The following is a 13,064-nucleotide window of genomic DNA, read 5'->3' as shown; positions in this document are numbered from 1 at the left end:
ATTCAAAAAACACTGCCTGAGCAAACAAAAGGCCATTGTGAAAACCCCCTTTTCGATCAAACGGCGCTGTAAAGATTAGCTATATAGCTAATACCCACTCGACAGGGCTTTGTTGACCCTGCGGATGACGGCCCGCAACTACACAGAACAGTAGCTGTGAAAAGAGGAGGCCACAGGATCTGCCGAGGGCTGATAGGATTCACCACACCCTGGGTGTCATGGCCAGTGAGCTGGGTCTGTGCCCCGGACAGCGATTAGCGGCGATGTGTGTACCCCGACGCCACGCCACAAGCAGCACCAGCTACACACCAGCGATCCTGCTAAGAACTGTACCGAACTGGTCTGCAGAGGAAAACGAGAGAAAGAAAAAAGTGTCTCATGCTTATGGTGCACAAAGTGTCATGAATTACAATGCTTCTGTTGTTTATTCAGGGAAGCTTAACTCACTCTGCTTCACATTAATACTGCCTGCCCTTGACCTGGATTTATCACAGCAACCGCCAAAACTACACAGTTAAGGGGGCTTGAAATCTCAGTGGAAAAAAAAGCTGCTGAGTAATCCCCATCCCGATCTCAACCATCAATGGCTCAAGTGCCCTTGAGCAAGGCACTTAACCCCAATACTGTACGTCCCCATTGGCGGTGTCCAGATGTATCAGTTTCATCTGTCAGAGCTTGGAGGACGGACTGTCACGGCATTTCAGATAGATTACAAGAACAGTGTGATCTCTGCCCTTGTCTGTGCACTAATGATTCATGAAAATACATTATTGATCTCCATAAGGGAAGCAGCTATAGGGCAGATCGTGAAGAAGATATGGATACAGTGTCTTATGGTCAAGGCCGGGCAAACACGTGACACTCAGAGTCATCTGGTTCATCTCTAACCTCTAAAGCAGTCATTCCCAACCTGCTTTAGTCTGATGTACCATCATGGCTCTGGCAGATGAACTAAAGTAGCCCTTCATCAACACCAAATGTATTTATTATGTAAAAGTGGAATATACAGTAGTTACATCCAATGGGGTCTGAAAAGTGAAACCAATGTGGAAGTGCCTTAAACTTGCATTCTGTCTAATAGCCAGCAGGGGGCGACTCGTCTGGTTGCAAAAAGAAGTCTGATTGTATAGGAGTCTATGAGAAAATGACCCTACTTCTCACTCGATTAGTAAACATTGTAAATATGAGTTTATGGTCTCAGGTCGCTACCAGGGCGTTGTCCGGTCTGGGAGTTGTCCGTGTTATCGTCTTTAACCTTTTGCAGTGTGTTTTCAGTTCATGAAAGTTAATTTTGGACGTCTAAAAATGTGTTATTCAACGTTCGGTTGTACTTAACTCCACCCTCTCGTGTCACTTCTCGCAAACAACCAAGATGGCGACGGCCAAAACAACAAACTTAAGGATTCAAAACGGCAGTCAACAGACCAATGGGTGACGTTACGGTGACCATTCTTTCATACAATTGAACGGCCAGCGTTTAATTCAGTTCAGTCATGTTTGCATTTGTACTACTACTACTACTTTGAGTGACACAATCTTTACATAATTTATTTAAATCTTTTAATTAGCTTTTGTTGATCTATTGCTTTTCGAAAAATTGCGATCAGAATAGTCTCTACATTATTGTGTGAACTTGAAAAGTAGCCTACTTGGTAGATATTCAAGAGTCAAGTCATAACAGGGGTCTAACTTTAATTTTTAAAGCTCAAGACAAGTTTGAAATGACATGGCTCTTAGGTCTGACTGGTTCATTCTGACTGCTGCTGTTTGTGGTCTTGAGAATGGTGGGTAATACTAGATGGAAGAACAGAGTTGTTGCCTTGAATATAAAGTCTGAAAACCGTGCCATTCATCATGTTAACAGCCTGGATTAGTTAATGACTTTCTTCTGGACTTCTGACCTGTTCGGAGGATCAAACTAAAAATAGTGTTAACAGATGAATCTTTTAAATCAGAACGTGATAGATAGGCAAGGTTGACAGATAAAACTGGAGTCAATCAAAGGTGTCTTTTCAGTATTCTCTTTTCTCTCCCCCCCTGTGGATGCATCTGTCTGTATGTCTGTCTGTCTGTCTGCCGCAGGTGTTGCTATGGTTACGGAGTCACAAGACACACATAGAGCTGAGATGTTAATTTATAATAACCTAACAAACATATATTTGATAAAGGTTGGATAGTAAAAAATACATTGTATGAAAAAAATACTTTCAGATGTAACAGAAGCACAGAGACTTGACTGCCTGGACAGATGTTTTCCACCTATTTGTTGTTTAAATGTATGATAGCATAGTTCATTAAAATACATGCCAAATATAAATAAACTGACACATATGAATTTAGACTTTTTTTTTTTTATATATAAGAGATATATTGGTATAACATATATGTCCATAAATTACATGTTTCCAATTTTGAGTATTGACATATATGGTATTCTGCTATATGCAGATATGACAATTTCATAAATGCACATATACTAGATTTCCATATGGGCACATTACATTGCATTCTAAAAATACACTGATGTAATGCCCTTAATTGAGTGTTTTGTTCATTTACTCACTTAATTAGTTTTGATTTCATTGACTAAAATGTCACTCCAGCCCACTGAGCATATTGGTGTAGCAGGAGAAAACCTCTTACTTGTTAATTAATCTGCTCATTTGTCCATTAATCCATCTCTCTGTCCACACATCCCACTATATTCTGTTCCTGTAACATTTACTTTTGGAGTATGGTACATACTGCAGCTACCGATACACTCACAGTGTATATGCCACATCGAATAAAAGTGTCCATCAAGATTGTTGCTGTGAGAGGACAGCAGGGAATTTGGTCGCTGGGATGGAGTTTCACTTCATTTTGCACCTTTATTCACAGTGATGGATTTGAGAAATCTGTTTATGGCTGTGTGTGTGTGTGTGAGAGCTCTTCCATCTCTTCTATTGGCCAAACTGCTAACTGCTCTCCTCATTCTCTCCTTCCTTTCTCCCAGAAAGCCGCTGGGAAACAATGACAAGGGCACAAAGCAACGCTACTCCAGCACCTTGCGAACAATGTAACCTATCATGTGTGAATGTGTGTATGTGCATCAGTAGAGTATACTGCAGTGGTGTCTTGGTATAAGTGGGTATGCTGCAAAGCTTTTAACTATCTTACTGTTGGGTAGTTTTATTTGTAACAGTGCATGAATAATCATATGTTTTGTTTGCAGTAATTTTCCATGATTGATGTTTTCATAGGCCAAATAGAGGAAGGACCAGCTTGCTTGTTAAGAGATCTTAAAATCTCAGCAGATGTTCGGCCAACAGTGTTATGAATGGCATTGAACACTTGTGAAAGCCTTCGGTTCAGTGACTGCCAGTACAGCGTTGTTAGCTAATGTTCCGTTGGAGTCATCGTCTCCATCTGGGGATGCTTCTTCCTTTAGCTTGTGACTGTTGTTGGTGTGTCAGGCAGTACTTTCTTTTTGATGGACATTAATAATGTGCTTTGGCTTCATATTTGTAGCTGTGCATATGCAGGATTAGCTAGTAGTGCTTGTGTTTCATACTGTACCTCTCCAAGGGACTTTTGTTCCTTGTGGTTATTTAGAAGACAGTGTTTCACCGCACCATTGACTGAAAGGAGACACTGACTTAAAGACTTTAACTCAAGGAACATAAATCTCTGTAATACCCATAGACTATATATAATAAGTGGATGTAGTCACCGTGACGTCTTGAAGCCTCGAGTTCGGCATTTTGGCCATTGCCATCTTGGTTATTTGCAACTAGAAATGACACGAGAGGGTGGAGTTAAGTACAACCAAACGCTGAATAAGACATTTTTAGGCAACCAAAAAGGTTATGATTAACTTTCATGAACTGAAAACACACTGTGAAAGGGTTAAAGTTGTAAGACAAAACACGGATATCACCCAGATCGGACAACGCCGCGGTAGCATACTGTGAATCACAAGGTAGCCATGCCCTACCCTGCTTTATGGTCAATTTGACTCTAAAAGGGACCCTAATTTACTATATGAACATCATGCTGTATTGAAGAAGACTTGAAACTAGTGATTGAGACCATAAACTCATGTTTACAATGTATATGAGGTAATAAATCAAGCGAGAAGTAGGGTCATTTTCTCATAGACTTCGTTTTGCAACCAGAGGAGTCGCCCTCTGCTGGCTATTAGAAAGAATGCAAGTTTAAGGCACTTCCTCATTGGCTTCACTTTTCAGAACCGGAGTTGCCAACTGGTTGTATCTTTAAAGGGGAACTCCGACTTTACACATCAGAGTCTGTTTACAGGTCTTACGGAGTACTACTGCATAATGAAAAAAATGCATAAAGCCTCAAGTGATGTCACTTGAGTCGGCATTGGTTGGGGCTAAAGACTACAAGTTTGAAGATGAAAAAAATCTGGGGGTGTGAGTTAGAAAGTAGTGAGATCACCAGACCTCCATGGCCCGCTCCTCATCTCTGCTTGAGGCTAGCGGCTCGAGGCTGCATTGTGGGTAATGAGTAAACCAGATTTTGACAGGGAAGAAGAATTTGTGGAGGAAAATAGACGATATCTCTGGTTCTGCTGCTTCGATTTTGACACAGTTATTTTTAAACTGTCCATTGTGAGTCTGACATGATAAATCTATAAAATACTGTTTTAATGCAATAGATTATTTATACACACCACTACACCTCTGGCATACTGTATATATGCAGCTACATCAACGACTGTGCAGCTCCATCAATGCAGAGTACACGTTTTGTTTTGAGTGCATTCGATTGTGCCTGTGTGTAAAATCCACTGATGGCTCAGGCGGGAACCCATTCCTGATGGAGCATTTAGCTGTCCCTAGGCATCACAGGTGTTTCTGTCTAAGTGACGTCCCAATGACAGACACATTCCACCGAGGTTCCATTTGGGCAACCATGCAATAAATCAACACTACATCGCCACTCTGCCACTCATTACTGCACACAGAGAGTGTCTGAGAGGCAGAGAGAGGTACAATGACATAAAGGGACAGAGCGAGGACAGTTCTGCTGATCTGCAAACAATGCACCCCCAAGAAAGGTAATTTGAGAGTCTGATTGCTTTCTTGAGATACTGTTTCATTTCGCTGTCATGGAATTATGAGAGGTAGTAGATTCCTGTTTCAATTTTCAGTGCCGCTCTGCATCTGTTCCAGAGGGCCCAAGGGGGAATCAATGGCTCACGGACTTTGCTATGCCAACAATGGGCTACAATTTGACCCAGTGGGGTGATAAACTGCAGCCAAACACACTTTAGCTAGTGGCCAATACAAACACAAGTGGATTTAATGGAGGCAATTCAGAACGTTAGTGCAGTAACGGTTATGGTAACATGGTTTAAGATTAGAAATAATGGGATTTCAAGGTGAAATTGTGTGTAATATTAGCCTTTAATAAAAAGGCTGAATCAGTGAGCAAAGCAAAAATAAAGGAGAGTGAGGGGAGAAGCATTTCAATCTGTGGTTGCGGAGAGAGAGATTATGAGAGAGAGATTAAGAAACAGGGAGAAAGATGCAGATTGAAACTTTGGCCTCAGACCTCCACGGTTTCTTTCCCTTTTCCATCACTAAAGTGATTGACAAATTGTTGAAAATAACCGTAAAAGGATTTACAGCTGCATTAAGAATATTACACCAGCAGTGCAGCTGTGTAGCACAACAAGAGCTCTAAAGGGAACTGGTCATTAGACCAGAGGCAGAGCAAACCATAAAACCCCTCAGTCCTGGCATTTCCAACATTCATGTTCCCTTTGAGAACATAATCCCTACAACACATGGGCTACTATAACAGCTACTTCTGATATCTGTTTGTGGAAACAAGGCTGTCGGTATGGAGTGCAGTTTATTACGGTAGTACACGAGGGGTGCAGTTATAGAGTCACGGATTTCCTTTGAGGAATAATCTAAGAGAGATTTTGAACATTGAGCACTTGAGAAAACAGCAAATACCCCAAACTGAGACTGACATTTTTTGTAATAAAGAATGAGATAAAACGAGATTAGACAGTGGCTTTGTAGAATGTTAAAATCTGCTTTTATGACAGCGGTGAACAAATTAATGAGTATTCTAAAGTATTTGAGACATGCAGCAGCGGATTTCACTTCAGCACATACCAATGTTTACAGTCAATTATAACATTTAAAGGGGAACAAAAAGGGGGATCAAGTCTGAGTAAATAACCCATGTTATGTCACCAGAGAGATGTGGATGCTGACCAGACAGGAAAGGTCCATGGAAAGGTTTGGAAAGAAGTTGCATTATTGGAAGTGTAGGATCCAGTGATTTTAGAGCTCTACCCATTCTCAGGACTAAAATACAGGATATCCTGGCCTTTACTGCATTCATTTGGACCATTTTTTTTAATGTGTTGGTGGACTCCCAACCTTTGCAATGCTAAATAACTAATTTGGTATCCCTTTAAACCTGCACTAACTGCTTTTTGGTCAATAGTCCAATATTCACTCTCTTTTAGTTTGATTTTGCCCTCCATCCACTCTCTTTTTAGCTTCTAACTTTCTGACTTTGTCTTGGGTAGGTGTTGGCCAGGTGGCGTAAAGTAGTTTTTAGAGCTTTTTTGCTGAAAACAACTGTCTGCTGTGACGAAAATGACGCTATTAGAGCACTGAGACTGAACCAACAGTCCCCAGAATAAAATGTTGGCATTGTACGTTTCTGCAAACCAAGGATACGTTGAATCTCATATCGATAGTGTTTTAACCTCTTGTGGTGCTTTTGAGGTGCTTTTGGTGTTTGAAAACTGCATTTTCAATTACGTTTAAGTTTAGGCAACGAAACTACTTGGTCAGGTTTAGAAAAAGATCATGGTTTTGGTTCAAATAAGTACATTACTTTTGGTTTCTCATGGAACACGATCAGCGGTCTCCTGGGTGAAAGTCCCGTGTTTGTTTGACCCATCCATCCACCCCGACCTCCTCCCTTTGCAGACTTTGTTTAGAAATGTATTTTGATATGGCAAAAACAAACCTAATCTGGGTGAAAATACGTTCCCTCGAAACGTAATTGACAGTGCAGTGTCATTGTCTGGGAACATAACTATTAGGAGACCAGACTGGAACCAAAGCAGTAAAGTTATGGCCTGGAAAGCCAAAATAAGAGCCGAAAGACACTAACATGCTCCGTAGAACTGAGGGGAACTGCAGAATATGTGAATTCCTCACTACAAACGACCCCTATACTGTACATACACTTAATTGTGATCAATTGTAAAATATTGATTATAGCAGCTTTAAGTACTAAATCCAACTGGACCTATTGCTCATCCCACTACATCAAAACAGGGCTAACATCTTGTGTGTAGCTTGCGGCTTAATATCAGTCCCACCTCTCCCTTTGGCTTCTTCCCACCTGATTAGATGTTAAGCTGCAAGCAGCGGATGGCTCACAACTAATAGCCACCACACTTTCTTCACAGACGTCAGCAAGCCGCTGCTTTCAGTTGTCACCAAGGAAATGCAGCTTATTTTAACGCCCCAACACTGGCCTCTCTGACCACACAACACAACACTGCAGGTAAACACGCCAAGTGAGCACGCCACGGGGAAAGATCAAGTGAACCCTGACGTGCACAAAGCCACAAGCTTCGATCTCCTGTCTTCTTTACTCTGACCACTGTCTGCAGGGATACGCCAAGGTGTTAAATTGGCTGAATCACAATGGAAATATTCAGTGTGGTGGGCTACCTGTGTTAGGTCTGACTGAGTCTCTTTCCACTGAGCCCAGAGGATAATCCATGCAGGGCTGGTGTCTCCTCAACCAGTATTGGCAACAGCAGCTGTATGGGGACACATAAGGCCATTTTTGACCAATTCAATCCACATTTGATCAAACTGAACTGGCTTTCTTTCCTCTTTCATGTACAGTATCGTTTGCTCATGACAATAAAAGTAGGTTTGATCAGTTTGAATTGGATTTGTCGGATTAATTTACTCCCTAAGTTTATAATAAAAGTAATATACTCATTGTTCTACGTGTCATTGCCTCTCTCTAACTCCTTGCTATTACCCTCCCCAACTCTCTCTATGCAGTCTATTTTCAAAAACACTTTTCCAGCTAAATTTAGCCAACCAATCCTGATTGCGCGTTAAGGCCATAACAGGCAGAACATATTTACGCCAGTCAGCAGATTTATCCTTGGAGAGACTGCTCGACACAATGACTGGCAGCAAACTGCCGAAATCTGGCTTCACACCAACCGGAACGCTCATTTCATTGGATGGTTATTTGGAGAAAAAAAGAAGATTCACTTTGTTTACATCAACAATTGTGTCAATTCTCCCAAAAATGTCACATTAAATATGAAATCGCATGAAATTGCCAGGTAAGTAATCACCCAGAGTGGTTAAACATAATGACGGCAAATGCCCAGGCTGAGTGCTTTCCTTGCAGCATAGCATATTTTCAGGCCACGGCCATTACATCCAAATAAGTAAATGCAATCAACAGAGAAAGAGAGAGGGAGGGAGGGATGCTGGGGAAGGGCAGGGTGATACTGTACGCACATACTAATAGAAATGAAATGTCTATGTGCACACTGAAAACTGCATTTACACTTGCAACCTCAGGTTTTAGTGTTCCAAACAACTCCCAGCAGAGCAGACTAGAGGGTAATGGAGGGTGACCGCAGTGTTGGACTTCATTTCGCCAACGCTTTGGGAACAATGAAACAGCTGAAATGCCTTAACGTTGAATTGAAATGGGGGTGCTTTAGAAATCCACACCCTTAAGTATTTCAATCATTTGAACATTTCTATTATTTGCATTTTATTCTTTGAAATACTAGTATTGATTAAACAAAAAGACTTGATCATCAAAGTTTTTGTGCAAGAAAAGGTAAGGAACCTTTCTTGTTTCACCTTTCTGTAGACATCCTATGTCCCCCGTAGGAAGCTTTCAGAGCAAACGCAAGCACTCAATCATGCATTCATCATATCATAAATTCACTTGAGATAAATGCTGCATGTGCAAAATATCCACCGAGAGCCAATTCACGTCACACAGAAGCTAAAAAAATGAAGAAGCAACTGCAGAAGTCACACATTTTACATGCTTTCTTAGCTGTTGCTTCATCCCCCAAGAGGACCTGAAAATCCTGCAGGTGTTTCTCAAGGAAAAAAAAAAAGAAACGCAGAGGGAAAAAAGTCTTCTACCGCAGCTGCTACTGTGTGTAAAAAAAAAAGCTGAGTAAAGCATTTCCTACCTGGACTCACAGCAGAGCAGAGCAGGTCAGAATGTTTGAGTGTCAATTCTTCTATCACGCTGATCCAGGTTGAAAAACTCAGCACTGCTGTGCTTTTACACTCGTGGTTACTCTGCTTTCATCTTAGACTGCGATCTCACTTATTGATGGTACTGGAGCCAATAATCAATAACGCAGCACTGAGATATCAGCACTTCAAAGCCAGTGTGTGCACACCTGCACACATGCATAAACACATAAGTACGTGTCGTGATAATTACAAATGTTTGGGGTTTTATGCAAGGTGCAAATGTGTATTTAGTGTGTTTTATACGTTAGTAAGTTACAGAATACATGAATGTAAATGAATTTGTTTGGTTAATCTATCCAACAGCTAGTATAAAAAACAGAATATTTGTTTAGCATAGCATAAAGATAGCATGAATACAGGGGCAAACAGCTAGCTTGTGTCCAAAGGTAATGAAATCTGACAAGCAGAACCACTTAAACTCACTTAACACACATATTGTTTGGTTAATCCATCCAAAAACTGTAACAGCACTGTTCCTTTAAATCAACCCCCACACAGGAAAAAAGACTTCAGGTCTCTTTACTATACAACAAAACAAGATGTTAAATCCATCTACTTTCTCACACGGACATAAATAGGTATGCCCACATAAATATACCTCCACTCACTGCAGTGACACTTGATTAAGTCCCTGTTGGCACAGCAACAAATATCCGCATGCACATTTAACAAGTGGTGAACTATAAACTGGAACCCACCCACACTGCTGTGTCCGTCTCCTGCAGTCTCACCACCATCATGCTAAAAGGGAGAGCTGCTCCAGTGTCACACAATAAATTTCAGTACACCCTCATCCCGGGACATGATTGATCACTGCCAGCACTGACAGATTTCATTGAGTGGAGGATGAGATATGAGCTTGTTATTGTGTTGTGGTCAATCATACTGTGTCTAAGAGAGGAAGAGTTCATGCAGGACTCTTAACTTATCTTCATGTGTGATGTGTAAGAGTATGTGTGTGCATACATTAGTACCCACGCTACATGTGTAGATTAAAGATTAGCATGCATGCTCAGCTTTCAGCATCCAGATGTTCCATTTTGTCGCACTGCTGCCACTTGCTTTTATGACTGTTCTGACATGCTCCCATATGGACACCTCTTTGGCTCATTATTTCAGTCAGCGAAGGCCACTAAAAAATGCTTTCTAATAAAGACTGGACTGCTGCCATGCAAAGCAAAACACATCCAACATATTCTCCTTTAATTTCTAAAGAAGTTTTCATATCGCTGGTGTTATGCAGAAAAATTCATAGCGCATAATGAACAGCTACAACGCAGGGCAGGGTTTAAAGTCGTGTGTCTGCATGAAGGTCAAGGAGCTGATGATTCAAGCTTCTTAAGATGCGCTGTTCTGTTGCTGACCCTACACTCTGACCTCCATGTAAATGAGGAAAAAGAACAAAAGCATAAAACCTTATTGGAATAAGCAAGTGAGCAATAAATTAGAATACATACTAGAGTCCTCAATGAAATGCAGAAATAAGTATATATCTTATATATCTTGCTATATAATACAGTTTTCTTGTGTTACAGTTTGAAGGTAACATTATTAGCCACTGGTCGGTCCACCACTACACTCCAGACTGAAAAAGCTCAACAACTGTTGGCTGGCTTGCCCCTGTTAGTCTTGTTTCCATGGGAAGCAATGTCAAACAACTGCTTGTAGTGAGCATTTTCAATGAGCAAAAGTGTATAGCTGTGTATGAATGTAAAACATGGTGTTACTGAAAAAGAAAAGAAAAATGTGGTTAAAAAAAAGTGTAAAAAGTAGTGGTCTCTGTGGGACATCGTGATAGCATTTGGTTAAATATTCACTATAATCTTGACTGTGACTTTAGGAAGTCTCCTGTGACACTGTCCCCTTCCATTGATATCCTTAGTCGATGCAGGAGCAGAACAGTCAAGCTGAATCTATAATCAGTCAGTACCAATGGGCTCATTGTGAGACTGCCCTTGAGGGCTAATCTATATGTGTCCCCAGTGCTTAGGATGTCCATGAGATGTAGCGACTCCAAGCCTGGACACGCAGAGGCGTGAGAGCAAGGGGGAGAGGTCTAATAACTGAATTGTTGCTCTGTCTCTTTTGGATCTTATTCATATCCTGTTTAATTTTTTTTTATCCACCCCTTCTTCACTATCCATCTATTTTCAATTCTATTGTAAGCCACTGCACTCAACCCCCCCCAATCCCCTCCCCCGCCCGACACCTCACTGAAATATCCGCTTCTTTTACGGATAAAAGGAGAGAAACTGTTGCAGTGGCAATCAATATAGCAATCTGTTTGTACATATATATTACGATTACAGATTTTTTTTTACTAAATCCTATACTATATATAAAATGGATGAAAAAAATGTTGGTCTCTAGGCTGTATTTTGTTGTTTTTGGATTTCTTTTAAACCCCTATCAGCCACAAACTATTTATTTATCATCCACACTTTGCAGTAAATGTTTGAATGATTTTAATCTGGAAAACAGTGGGGAAAAAAAGATAACAACCCTCGCCTGATCCTCTCTACAGGCTCTGTGTACTTTCAGCTTTTTGATGGCTCTGCCCTCTATCAGCTCCTGCAGTACACTCCTGCCACAATAATATTCTAACAATGCTCCTCAGGGAGCGCCGGCACACTTTGCATCCTAGAACCTAAATAGTGCACTTGTCAAAGGTGACGGTGTTGACGGGGAACCTATTTTTTTTTAAACAAATTATGAGGGAAAAGAGCCATACACCTGACCTCTGACAGGTCTTAGACAGTGTAGATCTTGTGTGTGTGTGAGAGAGAGAGAAGCTGTCAACATGCCAGCCCCTCTCTCTCCTGTCCTGTCAAACTCTCCCCGCTTGTGCTTTCTATCCCATGGTGCAGAACAGAAAGGGGTTAGGAAAGCCTCTCTTTCCCTCCCTCTCCTTCATCTTCCAGCCTTTGCCCATCATTCTTGAGTTGGAAACGTCAAACAGGCCGTCACTGAACCATTATATGACACACTGTCAACATTTCCGCCCATCAAATCGAGTGTCCGAGGCACAAGCGCTGTATTGGCGACTGTTTAACATCCGAGCCCTATATCCTGGAGTTCACGTGTTGACATAAACAGTGTCGGCGTATGCGTTGCTGGATGTGTGGTCTCTGTGCTCCGCTGTCATTGTGAAGGTCTAAAGGTCACTAGCCTTGGACTCATGAGAGCGACGACAGCCCAGATACAAAGAAACCAGACTCAGACCCTGAGGTTTGCATCATTTTGACATGTCATACACATGCCTGGCATCACTTTACATCAGGGATGCTGAGTGTTTCCTTGTAATGGGACATCTGCGTCAAGAGAACCAACTTGATGGGCAACAATGTCAGAGTGATACACAAGGTTGCAATCGCTGTTTTTTCTAAGTTTAGTCATACATACATTCACTTACACATCAGCTTGTATATGAAGTTGGATCACAAAATGTGGTACAGCAAAATAAAGTTTTCATAGAAAACTTATGATGTAAATGTTTCAAAAGTTATTATTCTCTTTTTTAATTTTAATATCGGAGCTCTGTATTGTCATTAACGCTCTAAAGCTTGTTCTCAAACTGAAACTACTTCTTTTGTAAATAGAGGGGTAGCTGTCCGTCACTACCATTACACCACACCAAGGTGTTAAGTAGTAGTAGGTGTTAAGTATTAAGTTCAGTATGATTTAAAGGTGCCCAGTGGAGTTTTCTTGCAAACAAGCTATATTAAAGGTGCTAAACGCGAGAATGGGAGCATT

General features: G+C 41.1%; 1 protein-coding gene across 6 annotated transcripts in view; it reads right to left on the bottom strand.

Annotated features, from left to right (window-relative positions):
* neto1l (neuropilin (NRP) and tolloid (TLL)-like 1, like) overlaps positions 1 to 13,064 on the bottom strand; it is an 81,540-nt gene that overhangs the window by 36,342 nt on the left and 32,134 nt on the right. The window contains exon 5 of one of the 6 annotated variants that reach the window (XM_074621949.1): positions 7,725 to 7,816. The exons of the other annotated variants lie outside the window; for them this stretch is intronic. Coding sequence (XP_074478050.1) covers positions 7,794 to 7,816 — 23 coding nt within the window. The 3' untranslated portion in view covers positions 7,725 to 7,793. The remainder of the gene's footprint in view (positions 1 to 7,724; positions 7,817 to 13,064) is intronic. 6 annotated transcript variants of the gene reach the window in all.

Source organism: Sebastes fasciatus, chromosome 21, assembly GCF_043250625.1.
Source record: "Sebastes fasciatus isolate fSebFas1 chromosome 21, fSebFas1.pri, whole genome shotgun sequence".
In the NCBI taxonomy this organism is placed as follows: Eukaryota; Metazoa; Chordata; class Actinopteri; order Perciformes; family Sebastidae; genus Sebastes; species Sebastes fasciatus.
Note: the sequence above shows the minus strand (reverse complement) of the source record. Positions and strands in the feature narration are given on the sequence as shown.